Source organism: Dama dama, chromosome 30 (assembly GCF_033118175.1).
Source record: "Dama dama isolate Ldn47 chromosome 30, ASM3311817v1, whole genome shotgun sequence".
Taxonomy (NCBI): Eukaryota; Metazoa; Chordata; class Mammalia; order Artiodactyla; family Cervidae; genus Dama; species Dama dama.
Window position 1 is genome coordinate 25,241,696 of NC_083710.1, and position 15,646 is coordinate 25,257,341.

The 15,646-nt window shown below is 38.2% G+C and overlaps 1 protein-coding gene across 6 annotated transcripts in view; it reads right to left on the reverse strand.

Annotated features, from left to right (window-relative positions):
* Positions 1-15,646, reverse strand: part of NEK5 (NIMA related kinase 5) — a 60,110-nt gene that overhangs the window by 38,142 nt on the left and 6,322 nt on the right. For 5 of the 6 annotated variants that reach the window (XR_009691432.1, XM_061133848.1, XM_061133847.1 and 2 more), the window contains exons 3-7: positions 11,896-11,992; positions 6,122-6,219; positions 1,919-2,002; positions 1,761-1,831; positions 584-670 (exon numbers count right to left, since the gene is read on the reverse strand). Coding sequence is in view for 5 of the 6 variants with exons in the window: in XM_061133848.1 (XP_060989831.1) it covers positions 584-670; positions 1,761-1,831; positions 1,919-2,002; positions 6,122-6,219; positions 11,896-11,992 (437 nt within the window). In the remaining variant the exon portion in view is untranslated. The remainder of the gene's footprint in view (positions 1-583; positions 671-1,760; positions 1,832-1,918; positions 2,003-6,121; positions 6,220-11,895; positions 11,993-15,646) is intronic. The other variant, XM_061133850.1, reaches the window with a different exon arrangement.

Here is a 15,646-nt window from a genome sequence, read left to right on the forward strand (position 1 = left end):
GGGTCGCAAAGAGTCGACCATGACTGAGCGACGAACACTTTCACAAACTATATTAATATTACTCCTAAACAGTAGCCTCTAGTACCACAAACGTCAAAGCTTGTTGATTTTAAAGCTGGAAGATGCTTTAACAATTACCCAGCCAACACCCCCTTTGTTGAAGATAGGGGAACTGAGACCCACACAGACTGACTGACTTGGTCAAGTCGCTGACCAATTCAAGGTTAGGATTTCTGGTCCCTAAACCAGCGCTGTGTCACCAGAACTCACCGCCTTCCACCTGACCATCTACAACACTTTCCTGCAATAGCTAAACAGTGCTTAGAAAACATGAGAATCAAATACAAAGATGCTCATCACAGTGACCTCAATTTTCAATGTTATTCTTTCTATCACTTCTATCATCAAATGAAGAGACATCTCTTTTCTAAATAAATTTGAAAGTTTTAGGAAACACTAAAGTGGTCAGAGGCAGTCACAGCAATCCTCATTTCACAGGTGAAGAAAATGAAATTACAAATCACCATAAGAAAGAATCCATAAGATTTTACTGAGAATTTCAAACCAAAAGCCAGCAACTCACGTTTTATTGTTGTAGGGTTTATTCTGACAGATCTCTGGGGACAGGTAGTAAGGTGTTCCAACGCAAGTTCTAGCGAGTTCCATGGTACTAGCAAAGTTATATTAAACAATAAAATAACATAGTGTATTACTGAAGTAAGAAAAGGCTTAAGACATACACATACATGTAAGAAAAATATATAAAAAGTAACCCCAAATTTGATGTATTCATATATTAAAATAAAGCAAAACATATAGTATATTAATAATGTAGTAATAAAATTAATTGATTTTAAACTTATAATTCATTTCCCCAAAATCTACACAATAAAAAAAAATTTATGGCTTAAAGACTGCATGAAAAGGTATCATTGTTATTTTGCAAACTCTCACATGTAAAAATTTCCCTCATTCCAATGATGAAAGTAATGCAATCTCATGATTTAAAATTTGGAAAACAGAAAAGTGAATAAAGAAGAAAAAAATAACCAAGAATCTTACTACCCTCAAACAACTAGTGTTAAAATTCTGATATATTTCCTTCTTGTCTTTTTTTCCATGCATATTTTCCACATAGCTGTGATTATAGTGTATTTGAAATTCATAATTCCCTTTTTTAAAATTTAAAAATTTTAAATCTAATACAACAAAGTTTGTTCTCACATTATTAAAAAGTCTTCAAAATCATAAATGTCAGTGGCTATACAATATTCAGGTACATGACTGTGCCAAGTTTTATAAAGTTTAACTATTTCCCAATTTTTAGGCATTTAAACTATTTCAAATTTCAAATTATTCCCTTAGAACAAATTCTCAGAAATAGAACATTTAAAATCTCTTGGCATTTATTATCAACAAACTGTCTTTTGAAACAGTTGCATCAATATACTCTCCTAAGCACGTGTTAATTTTCCTGTTTCACAAAATGCTCACTAACTTTACATACATTTCAGTCACATCTCATTTGATCAGCTTATATCACACTATACAGCATTGCCAACACCATTCTACTCTGCCAAGATATGTCTCACAAATTTTAATCTCAACATACCATCTGAATACTTTAATATACTTATATAAACAATTACCCAAAACTATTGAGAAACCAAGCTCTTAATACCCTCTTAATTCTTCATACCTAAAAATACGTATTTTGGCTGTTATGAACAGAAGGAAAAATGATTTTTAAAAGTACTTACTTGTTCAAGACCCTTGCAATACCAAAGTCCCCAAGCTTTGCAACCATTCCGTTCTTGCTAAGAAAAATGTTCTGTAAGTGGAGAAAAGGCTATGTTGTTGCAGATATTTCAAGAAAATAAAAGATCTATTCTTCTTGATTTTGTCTCTGAGCCGTTACCTGTGTTTTTATGTCCCTGTGTAAAACCTTCCTGTCGTGAATATGTTTCAGTCCTAGAGAAATCTGTACAAACCAGTTCAGAATCTGTAGAGGGAACATAAAACTAGTGAGCAGTCTGGTGATCACTGAAATATCTTCAACGATAGCATGCACGAAGAGAGAAACAATGTATTTGTGTGTGTGGTTACATGAATGAAGTGAAGAGATATACCATCATACCATACTATGTTCTCCTTATAGCTGGAAAAATGGAAGTGTGAAAAGGCAATCCAAACATGTTGGTATGAAAAGGAACACTGCACACAGAAAAAGATAAACAGGGGACTTCCCTCGTGGCCCAGTGGCTAAGACTGCGCTCCCAAAATGCAAGGGGCTGAATTTTATTTCTTAGTTATGGTTTATTTCTTAGTTATGATTTTATTTTATCTTAGCTGACCATGAGTCTTTTTATTAAACTGTTCTGCTGCGCTAAGTCACTTTAGTCATGTCCAATTCTCTGCCACCCCATGGACTGTAGCCCTGCAGGCTCCTCTGTCCATGGGATTCTCAAGGAAAGAATACTAGAGTGAGTCACCATGCCCTTCTCCAGGGGATCTTCCTGACCCAGGGATCGAACCGGGAAGGTAGATTCTTCACCACTGAGCCACTGTAGACAGCTTCCCAGGTGGTGAAGAATTTGCCTGCCTGTTCAGGAGATGCAAGAGACACAGGTTCGATCCCTGGGTCCCGAAGGTCCCCTGGAGTAGGAAAACACAACTGAGCCTACATGCTTGCACTCAGATGCCTATAGAGATCTATTTAAACAATTCTAAAATTTCAATGGTTCTTTGTCCACCAAAAAGAGAGAAGAAAACAATTGGGAAAAAAACTCTATTCCAGGTACTAAGACTCACTTGTAATTTTTTTTTGGCTGTGCTGTGCAGCCTGTGGACTCTTAGTGCCCAGTCCGTGTGTTAAGTCGCTTTAGTCGTGTCCGACTCTTTGCGACCCCATGGACTGTAGCCTGCCAGGATCCTTTGTCCCGGGGGATTCTTCAGGCAAAAATACTGGAGTGGGTAGCCATTCCTTTCTCCAGGGGATCTTCCTAACCCAGGGATCGAATCCGGGTCTCCCACATTGCAGGCAGATTCTTTACTGTCTGAGCCACAAGGGAAGCCCTTAGTTCGCCAACCAGGGATCAAACCCTTGTCCCCTGCAGTGGAAGTGCAGAGTCTTAACCACTGGACCACCAGGAAAATCCATCAGTTGTAATTTTAGTTCTTTCTCAATCACGGGAAATGTAATTCAAACTTATGTAGAGAAAAGTATTTTTATTAAATGTGGCAAAGTAATAGATAAGGTAAGAAGAAAGGAGGTTTCTACAACTATAGAATTTAGTATATAATGTCAATGAGCATAGGGAGAATGCTTGATTAAATTTACAGAGGTTAGGGATATTGATTCTTTAATCACTCATACATTCACGACATTGAACTTTAAATCAAAGAGGAAATTATCAAGGCTTTTAAATGCTAAAAGAGAATAAAGAAGCAAAGGGCTTGAAGAAAGCTGGCGGGCCATTCTTGTTCCTGCTCGTGACCAAGGCCTTTCCCTTCAATCACACAGGCCACGAGTCCAGTTCTTCCCTGCTACAAACATCTGTCTCCTTCAGGAGTAAAAGTTCCAAGAGGGTATCAAAGGATGCTCAAGGTACAGAAGAAAAATGTGTTTGTGCTCAGAGAAAATGGGAATTGAGGCCATTACTCTTCACCTTTTCTCTTCTCTCTCTTAATAACCAAGGAAACTAAATAGCCATTGCTAAAAAGAGCTTCTATCCTCCCCAGCAAAGTGGGAAATCTATTTTAAAACAGAGTACTCACTGGTAAAAGGAAGAAGAGTGAAGCTATAAATACATCACATTTTAAGTGGCTAAGGAACATCCTCATTCACTTTTTTTTCAGCCACTAAGATCTATCTCAGGGGCAACCTACATGAGACTGTCCCAAAATAAGATACTGTCCTTTCTCAAGCAAAGTTCACTCTCAAACAGAGATTCAATTTAAGTTCAATTGCAAACATGTTCTAGGCTAGGTTAATTTCTCATTTAAATGCTTTCTTCTCTGCAGTCACCTTCTGGTTTTTCAGTCTAACTTTACTGAGGCCTTCAATGGCTAAGTGGAAGGTCTCTCTTGGCAAATGTCAGACTGCACTTGAAAATATGTGGGTTATTTTCAAATATCTTTTGATATTGATTTTTAACATGATTCCACAGTGATAAGAGAACAGACTCTATATGATTTCAATACCTTTAGACTATGAAATTTCTGCACCTTGTTTTTTTTTTTATTAGTTGGATGCTAATTACTTCACAACATTTCAGTGGGTTTTGTCATACATTGATATGAATCAGCCATAGATTTACACGTATTCCCCATCCCGATCCCCCCTCCCACCTCCCTCTCCACCCGATTCCTCTGGGTCTTCCCAGTGCACCAGGCCCGAGCACTTGTCTCATGCATCCCACCTGGGCTGGTGATCTGTTTCACCATAGATAGTATACATGCTGTTCTTTTGAAATATCCCACCCTCACCTTCTCCCACAGAGTTCAAAAGTCTGTTCTGTATTTCTGTGTCTCTTTTTCTGTTTTGCATATAGGGTTATCGTTACCATCTTTCTAAATTCCATATATATGTGTTAGTATGCTGTAATGTTCTTTATCTTTCTGGCTTACTTCACTCTGTATAAGGGGCTCCAGTTTCATCCATCTCATTAGGACTGATTCAAATGAATTCTTTTTAGCGGCTGAGTAATATTCCATGGTGTATATGTACCACAGCTTCCTTATCCATTCATCTGCTGATGGGCATCTAGGTTGCTTCCATGTCCTGGCTATTATAAACAGTGCTGCGATGAACATTGGGGTGCACGTGTCTCTTTCAGATCTGGTTTCCTCAGTGTGTATGCCCAGAAGTGGGATTGCTGGGTCATATGGCAGTTCTATTTCCAGTTTTTTAAGAAATCTCCACACTGTTCTCCATAGTGGCTGTACTAGTTTGCATTCCCACCAACAGTGTAAGAGGGTTCCCTTTTCTCCACACCCTCTCCAGCATTTATTGCTTGTAGACTTTTGGATAGCAGCCATCCTGACTGGCGTGTAATGGTACAAGTGGTGCTGGGAAAACTGGTCAACCACTTGTAAAAGAATGAAACTAGAACACTTTCTAACACCATACACAAAAATAAACTTAAAATGGATTAAAGATCTAAATGTAAGACCAGAAACTATAAAACTCCTAGAGGAGAACATAGGCAAAACACTCTCCGACATAAATCACAGCAAGATCCTCTATGACCCACCTCCCAGAATATTGGAAATAAAAGCAAAACTAAACAAATGGGACCTAATGAAACTTAAAAGCTTTTGCACTACAAAGGAAACTATAAGTAAGGTGAAAAGACAGCCCTCAGATTGGGAGAAAATAATAGCAAATGAAGAAACAGAAAAAGGATTAATCTCAAAAATATACAAGCAACTCCTGCAGCTCAATTCCAGAAAAATAAATGACCCAATCAAAAAATGGGCCAAAGAACTAAACAGACATTTCTCCAAAGAAGACATACAGATGGCTAACAAACACATGAAAAGATGCTCAACATCACTCATTATTAGAGAAATGCAAATCTGCACCTTGTTTTATGTCCCTGGATATATTCCAGTGGTCTCCTAGTTTATGGTGACTTGAATAGAATTTGTATCCTACTATGGTGTGAAAATTGTATAAATCTTAATTATATTGAATTAGTTCATGGTTTTTTTCAGGTCTACCATATCCTTCCACTTTTAGGTATATTCATTCTATAAATTTTTGAGAGTTTGATGTTGAAACGCCCACTAAAAATCTTAATATAGCTATTTAAAAAAATAATTGTATTAATATATAGTAGGATCATATGTAACTTTGCTCTGAATTTTCCAAGTCTCCTATAAATGTGTTATCATACTTTTCTTTCTTTTTTTTCATACTTTTCATAATTTAAAAGATAAAAAGAAAAAGAAAAAAGAAATGAACATTGACATTGTAAAAAAAAATACCAAGCCATTATTTTTATAGTTTGAATTTCTCTTCCACCAATCATGCTTCATATGAACACAGTCTATTACTTATGAAATTATAACTTTAATCCCCAATATAAATAAACAGGCAAATTGGAAGAGTTTCTACCTGATCTTCACTAAATAACACTCCCCGTTGTCTTCTGATCCTTTTCATGAGATCCCCGCCATCACAATACTCCATCACAATAAACAGTCTGTTGTTCTCTGTAAAAAAAGGCATCATTTGATGCTGGATAGGTTTCAGATATTTACTAATTACTTGCCTTTCAAATTCTAGAAGGTGGAGAATGCAACAGAAAAATGCAGAATATAATAGCTAAACACTCTGGCTGTAGAATCAAGATGGATTGGGCTCTAATCCCACTTCGCCACTTAAATTTCTTAGCTCTGTGACTCTGGGCAAGTTATTTTAATTTTTCTGGGCTTCATTATCTCATCTGTCAGATGAAGATGATAATGTAGACACTCCTCTTGGGATTGCCTTATCTTTGTTCACTTCATCTTTTAAATGAGTTAATCCACGTCACATACTTAGAACAATACCTGCACATAATGAGAGTTCAATAATGTGAGCAATTATTTTTAATACATTCCTGCAGGAGACTGGAAATGTGCTATAACACAACAGCTGTGAATCATTTTCAACACCACTAAAAGAATGATCAGACCCTTAAATTTAAGTATACACTTTTGTTTATATTGTTGAGTACTGTTGACACTCTTTTTTAAATATTTTATTTATGTATTTGGCTGAGTCAGGTCTTAGCTGCAGCACTCGGAATTTCATTGTGGCCCATGGATGCTTCAGTTGGGGCACATGGGCTCCAAAGAGCTCAACCCTAGTAGATGTGGTGCGCAGGCTTAGTTGCTCCACAGCAAGTGGGATCTTAGTTCCCCCAACCAGGAATCGAACCTGCATCCTCTGCATTGCAATGTGGATTCTTAACCACTGGACCATCAGGGAAGTCCCAGTCAAATTTCTTTTAACTGACCTCTGCCTGATCTACACCCTAGATTGCTGAGCACCCTCTACAACTGTTGCTCCTCAAGGTTACCCTGGTGGCGACTGGACTCAACTATGCTCCCTCTGCCCTCACTGATTCTTACCAGGATCACTGCATTCATTCCCAAATCTATTTGAAAAGACCCTGATGCTGGGAAAGATTGAAGGCAGGAGGAGAAGGGGACGACAGAGGACAAGATGGTTGGATGGCATCACCAACTCAATGGACGTGAGTCTGAGTAAACTCCGGGAGTTGGTGATGGACAGGAAGGCCTGGCATGCTGCAGTCCATGGGGTCACCAAGAGTCGGACACGACTGAGCAACTGAACTGAACTGATACTTGCTATTGTAATTTTTATATAAAGTGATGAGAGATGAATGGGAAAAGATGTGATCGTTTCTACAAGAACTACATTAAATGCCGTGAAGGACCCAGTAAAAGTGAGTAGCTTAAAAAAAAAAGTCATTAAGCTAAATGCTGGGTGGGACAAATGGAAAATAACTGGGAAGCTTTCAAAGGAATGTGCACAGAGAGAATATCTGTGAATTCTTACTCCACTCTAAAGAACAGAAACTGGAAAATATAAATTGCAGATGAGGGGCACCTACAAAACAAAGAATGCTCAGAAGTCCAGTAAGTGGATTCATAATCAAAGATAAGGCTTTGATCTTACATCAAAAGTCTGGCAAATGATCATGCATTTACAGATTAAAATAAGTTTGTATGGTTTTCTGCTTCACCAGCTTTTTTCTTTACCAAACAACTATCAGATGGGTTCTTACTAGGTTAAGGACTTCTACTAACTTGTTTATTTCTCCCACTAGTTTGTTCCCTGAGGAGCAACTCCACACTTGGCTCTTCTGCATTCCCTGTACCTGGCACATGGAAGGAGCTTAATAAAGGAATCGCACAAAATCAGGCTTGCCACCAACTGTTAATCTTTCTACCATCTTGCTCTGTAGTTATTTGAGTATCCACTAAATGTCAGACTCTTCTTGCCAGATTTTATCATTTGCTACCTCTTTCTTTCAAGTAGCTTAAATCAACTTTAAAGGGGTTATCAGGGACTTCCCGGATGGTCCAGTGGTAAAGACTCTGAGCTTCCAATGCAAGGGGCCAGAGTTCAATCCCTGGTCAGGAAACTAGCACCTAAATGCTGCAACTAAGAGCTCACATACTGCAACGAAGATCAAAGATCCTGCAGGCTAAAACTAAGACCCCATGAGGCCATATCAGTAAAATATATTCTTTAAAAAAGAATTTTAAACAACAAACTACATAATGTACTTATTAGTTGTATTTACATTTATTACCTGTCTAGCGCTAGTGGTAAAGAATCTTCCTGCCAATGCAGGAGACACAAGAGACACGGAGTCAATCCCTGGGTGGGGAAGATCCCCTGGAGGAGGAAATGGCAACCCACTCCAGTATTCTTGCCTGGAGAATCCCACAGAGGAGCCTGGCAGGCTACAGTCCATAAGGTCGCAGAGAGTCAGTCATGACTAAAGCAACTTAGCACACAGCACCCTTCATTTTACCCCTGGAATGTGAACACCACAGCTGAAGAGCAGGCAGAACCCTCAGATGACCCTAATGCGCACACCCTGTGAACTCTCTCCCCTTGAGTGAGAATGGAACCTGTAAGTACGGGATATCACTCCATCATATGTCACGTTGCATAGCAAAGAGGATTTGCTGATATAATTAAAGTTACTAAGCAGCTGACTTTGAGTTAACAGAAAAAGGAGATTATATACCTGGGCTTGACCTAATCACAAGAGCCACTTAAATCTGGATCTAGACGGCAGAAACAGAGAGATGCCGTGCTGGAGAGGGCCTGTTGAAGGGGCCACGTGACAGGGAGGGAGGTTGGTCTCTAGCAGAAGATGACCACCCCCCAGTTAACCGTCTGCAAGAAAGCAGACATCTCAGTCCTACAAGTGCAGTAAATGAAATCTCCCAACAACCTGCATAAGCCTGGGAGAGAACTCTGGGCCTCGGTGAGGGAGGCCGCAGACACAGTTACCACCTTGATTTCAACTATGGGAGACCCTGTGCAGAGAATCCAGCTAAACCAAGCCCAGGCTTCTGGAGGAGCTAGAGAAATTGGGAGGCGCCTGTTTAAGCTACTCAATTCCTGTTCGCTGGTTATACAGCCACAGAAAAGAGCAGTCCGGGGACGTGGACCCATTTTGCTCATTGATTTACCCCCAAGACCCAGGCTGTGTTCAGCCTATTAGAGGTACTTGATAAATGTTTACTGAAGAAATTTAAGTGGAATTAACTGAGCCTGATGGGGACTTCCCTGGTGGTCCAGAGGCTTATGACTCTGTGTTCCCAATGAAGGGGACCCAGGCTCAATTCCTGGTCAGAGAACTAGAAGCCACGCGCTTCAACTAAGAGTTCACATGCTGCAACTAAGACCCAGCACAGCCAAATAAATACATATATAAGTATTTTTTAAAATTTAGCCTTAAGAAAATCTTACTGTATTCTCCTTATTCTCCTCCTGCTGCTTCAAACTTATAAAAACTTCTACTTTCCATTGACAAACATGTAATGCACTAGAGCCGTGGTTCTTTTGTTTAGAGATGAGCTGTTGGAGGGTAAACAAAGGCTTTCCCCACACTCTCTACAGCCAGGTGTCACAAGGACCTCTGAGGCTTTCAGACAAGCTCAGTGTTTCAAGTTCCAACCATCTGCCAGGCAAAACGCAAAGGCATCACAATAGCTCTGGTTTTCCTAAACACAGGGGTGCTCTAGTTATGAAAAGGAAGAGGGAGTCATAAGAAAGTTTAAGTGTACAACATAAACAAAGTCAGCAAAGATTATTGATGCTGTAAAAAAATGACCTCTCATTTGATAAGGGTATCCAGCGTAAACCAGCCCCAGATGTCCAATTCACATGGAGTATGGACAGACTCCACTCTCCTAACTGGTCCAGGGAGCCCAAGTACTCATTCCACTAATGTGCCTGAGCACCTACTATGTGCCAGATGCTGAGGAGCAAGTGGTGAGCAAAAGAATCTGTTATGTTTACTGTCTTAAAGGGAGACAAATATTAGGCCAATTCCTAATGGCGTATATGAATGGACACACTCACGGTACCGCAGTGCTGGCGAGATCAGCACAGGGCACTGTAACTTGCACTGTGCTCTTAGAGAAGGCCTGACAACGAGCGGAGACTCACCAGATGGAGAGAGCCACAAAAATAACCCACAGAGTGAGGAAAAGGAAGGCTGTCGTCCGGTGTCATTGTAGGAACCAATGAACAGGAGCAGAGGGCACCTTATTCAGTGGCTGCCCCTTAAAAGCTACTCAGTACAACTCGGTTCCCTGCTCACGTGTATTCTCGACTCCCAAAGACCTCAGAAGTGTCCTGAGCCGTCTTTTAGAGACTGTACCCAGTTTTCATTTGTAAGAAACACAGAAAGCTATTTTGCATGCAGTGGTTTAATTTCTAAGAAACACAGTGCCCAGCAGACTGTAGACGCTCAAAAAAACAGCTTTTAAATTTTGTTACTGGGGCTTCCTTGGAGGTCCAGTGACTAAGACACTGCGTTTTCACTGCAAGGGTGTGGGTTCGATCCCTGGTCAGGGAACTAAGACCCCACATGCCACAATGAAGCAAAAAACAAAACTTTACTGATTTTTATTAATATACTGCTGATGATGCTTGAAGACATCTAGGTAACATTCCTGCTCCATGAACTACTTCCAACCTATGAATTCAAGTACACACCGCCCCACCCCTTGCTGGGTGTTGGCTGAACTGTGGGCATACACAGCCCCGACCCAGCCTTGAAACACCAGACATGCTGCCTGTGTGTTTACGGTCTGTCTCTTCCCACTAGAGTGTAAGAGTCACAAAGGACAGGCATTTTTGTTTGTTTTCTTTGTTCACTGATGTATTCCTGGAACCTAGAAAAATGTATACAGTGAGCACTCAGTAAATATTTGTTAAGTGAATGAATGGTCTCTGACCATTGCTTTTTTGGGTTTTTTTTTTTAACCTCTGGAGTCGAGTAATGGATGAAGTCAGAAAAAATGTACTCAGGTGCACAGAGAAGAAGGCTTGCTTCCTTCAAGTTTCCCCTCTATTCCGGCAGCGGCCTGGCTGCCTCTCTGAAAGAGGACTACACTGCCTCATTCACTGCCCCCGCACACACAGGGACTCAGAGTCAGGGCACCTCCCCGCACCGCCCCGTCCTCAGGGCTGGCTGAGGGTCTGCTTTGCCCCCCGAATTCGAGGACACGGGGGAAGGAAGAAATGTGCCCCATCCCAGCAGGGCTCTGAGGGTGAGGTCGCGCTGGGCTCCGTGTCCTGCCCTATTGTTCAGAACAGCCTGCTTCCAACCCGAGCTGCTCCTTCAGCCGGGGCCCCAGACTTCAAGCCCCCATCAGGGAATTCCCGGGCGAGAGCAGTGGTTAGAACTTGGTGCTTTCACGAGGTGGGCCCTGGCGGGGGAGAACTAAGACCCCATAGCCGTGTGGCGTGGCCAAAGAAGAGTTTGTAATTAAAAAATAAAAAAGACCCCACCCAACCACAGCCAGCATGTAACATGAGTGAGACACAGATGGTATTCTTGTAGGCCACTGCAAGTTCTTACTGCAGCAAAGCTAAGACAACCATTATTAACTATTTGAGGGAGTAAAAATTAAAGACAGGTGGGAAAACTTAAGGAAATTTAGGAAAACTGTCTACAAAAACTCAGTTGAGTATAAATCAAGATGATGAAAAATAAATTTAAGTAAATGGGACAATGAATCCAGTCACAGAAATTAATTTATACACAGTTCTCAGGATCCTATCTTATATGGATATCTACATGCTGACACTTTATTAAAATACTTAAAGAATATAAGAAGTCAAACCTTGAAATGAACTGAAGAAGGTTACAACGTTGGGATGTTTCATCTTTGCCAGAAGAATGACTTCTTTCTTGGAAGCTTCTTTTTCTTGGATGGGCATCTAAATTATATTAAGAGACAAAGTAGTCTATAATGATAATTGCTTTCATGAATAGGCTTTCTGCTTACTGTCATCGAAAATTCTCCAGGATTTCACTGACTTTTAATGGCATTTCTGAAACTGATCTCTCAATGGCAGGAAATGACCTTTCTAGAATTAAGAGTCTCCTGTATCTAGTCAATGGTTTGCCAATGACAATCAGAAACAAGAAAATAAGTATTTCTGGTAAAGTTCTGCTGTGTTATAAGCTCAGTTGAATTGGTGTACCGTGTCAATTATTTAGTCATCTCAAGGAAAGTTATTTTAATATTTATCTTTCAGCAGCAAAAGAATTGGTTAAAAAAAATGCAATGTTCCAGCAGCAATCACAGCTGAGAAGAAACAAATGAAATCTAAAAAAATTAAATGTCACACATCACATAAATCAGACCGGTAAAGTTCTATGTTAAGATTACTACATTTTTTGTTTTCAAATAAAATTTGTCTCTTGTTACTTCATTTTATATTTGATATATTTCCTTTTATTTTTTAAAAAACTAATTAATTTGCTTTTATTATTACCTTTCCTCCCAGTTTTATTGAGATATAATGACATATAGCACTGTATACTTTTAAGGTATATAGCATAACGATTTGACTTACACACACCATGAAATAATTAGAACAATAAGTTTAGCAAACATCCATCATCGCATATACATACAAAATTAAAGAAATAGAAAAACAATTTTTTTTACCTTGTGACGATAGTGCAGGATTTACTCTCTTAACAACTTTCATATATATAACAAACAGCAGTGTTAATTATATTTATCATGTTGTATATTACATCCATAGTTCTTATTTATCTTATAACTGGAAGTTTGTACCTGTTGACCACCTTCATCCAGTTCTCCCTCCCCATACCACAATTTTGATCTTTTTTTCTGAGTTTGTTTTTGAAGTAAAATTGACCTGTAACACTATATCAGTTTTCATCACATAACATAGTGATTTAAAATTTCTATGAATTTCAAAGTGATCTTCATAAGCCTAGTTACCATCTGTCACTATATGAAGATATTACATAATTACTCACTATGTTCCCCATGCTGTCCATTTCATACACATAACTGATTTATTTTGCAACTGGAGGTCTGTACCTCTTAATCTCCCTCACCTGTTTCTCTCCCGCCCTCACTCCCAGATGTATATTCTTATTCTATTACTCATCTATGGACAATATTTTTCAAATGTTTTGGTGCCAGTGACAGTGACCACATCTCATTTCTACCTTTTCTTCCTCACTCTTGATACTTCATCAGTTCTACACTGACTTCTGGTCCGGCTGTCCCACCCTCCGAGTCACTGGTCCTCTCCACAGTTCCCTCTGTAATGACCTTCAACATTTGGCTCACACATAATGTGTGAGTTCCCCCATTTCTCATCCTCATTTAGATTTAACAATTTAAAAAAAAAATTAACATTCTCAATCCCAGCTTTACTGTCTCCTAGTTATGTATCCTTCAGTAAATTACTTAAGTCTTCTGAGCTTCAGTATCTTTCTCCCTATTTAAATTGCATAATTAGTACATATGAATTTCAAAATAAAATAACTGAATTATGCCTACTGGATGAACAGACTTAGCTACTTAACTATGTCAATTTATAACTACTATTTTTTCAAAAGGATATTATAAACAAAATTGAAAGGAAAACATAGGTATAGAACTGCATTTTTATAGTTAGGTAAAAATACTGGCAATATGTATGACAGATTTTTGTATTTATAACATCTAAGGAGTTCTGGCAAATAAAAAAAAAAGCAACTATGTATGCCAATAGAAATATGGGAAAATACATGACTAGACAACTCTCAAAAAAGTAAAAGAAGGTAAAAATGGCTCAGAAATAGAAAGATGCAACCTCGCTCAGTAATCAGAAGAAAAAAGACTAAAACAAAATTTAATATAATATTTCACCTGTGAAACTGGTGAAGATAAAAGAATGTTAATACCCATAGTTAACCAGAAAGCAGAAAACAGCACTCATATATTTCTGGGGTAAATATTTATATAAGATGGTAAAAATCTTTTCAGGACAACAACTTTTTAATGTCTAAAAGAGACTTTAAAATGCTCCTATTTTTAACTTATTAATGCTTCTAGAAATTTATCCAAAGAAAATAATCAAAAACGTATGTGCCCAAGTGTTCTCATACAAAAACCTTCATTACAGTTCTTTACTATTAGGTTTTTTTATTATTAGTTTTCAATTAACAATATATACTTATGATTTGAAAAAATATTTTAAGTCAGATAGAAGTGAATAAGATGAAAGTAAAACTTCCCCCTTTCCTTCCCACTGATTCCTTAAGAGTAATTGCTGTAAATTGTTAGACCTTTTAATTTAATGTACATGTAGATAAACATGAGTACACAGTTTGCTTAAGAAAAGTAACTTACTCTATATATTAAATGCTATTTAATCATAGCAAAAAAATCAAGTAATATAATTATCTGAAATAGAAAAAGAGTTAGATAAATTATGGTACAGTATTTTGAACCTAATGTCACACTATGCAGTCATCAACAATCCAGAGAAGGACAGAGTTACAGCAGGAAGAGTTAGAAGGGTCTGTTGGTCAGTAAGCAAATCACTTAACCGCACTGAGCCCCTTCACCTGGACAATGAGGATAACGAGATCCACCTTTTCAGGTTGTTGTGAGGATTAAATAGATTAATATAAGTGAAACACCCGGGATAACTGACCTATGCTAGATGTCCACCATTACTGTAAACATTTGATGTTACTATATGAGAACATTTTATTACATGAAAACACTGAAATGAGAAAATGTTTACAGTATACTAAGAGTAAAAAGCTGATATAAAAGAGTATATCCAGCATGATAGCAATCACTCTAATATAGTCTAATAACTTATAAGGTACATTTATGCATTAAAAGTAGCCTGGAGAGAAGTTCACCATAATGTTAACAGTGATAAAGAGAGAGATTGTAAGTGATTTTTTTTTTCCTCTAAATAATCTTATTTTTCCCTACAGTTTTTTTCAAAACTTCTTCAACGAATATTTTAGTGTTCACAATAAAAAGGATACATTTTTGAAAGCAAGATATAAAAGAATATGCTTGATAACGGTAGGATAAGAGAAAATACATAGCTTTTTGGTACCTGTAAAAAAAAATTGGCAATTTAAGTTCTGGAGTCTAGAGTTTGCTTCATGGAGAGGTGCAGGAGAGCTGAGAAGAAATGTAAATTTCTCGAGATAAGAATGAAAACTACATTAGGGTAGAAAGGAAGAAGTAATAAACATTAATTCTGTGACACAGATGTTGCCAGGCAAATTTGATAACACAAAGAGATACAGGAAAATAATGATAACAACAGCCTCCCTCATATAAATTCTACTTATTTACAGCATGGAGACGAGGGTCTTCATGAGTGAAAAAATTCAGGGCTCTATTTATTTCTAAATATTTTATGTATTTCTATTAGAAATACATAAAGTCAGTTTGTTTAATTACATATACTAAAGAGTGAGAGAGATGTTAAAAACACATTAATATATATTTCTATAGAGGATTCACCTCCCACATGGCTTTTTCTTTACTTAGAATTTAAATGGTTTTATAATTTCTAACACTGGTGCTT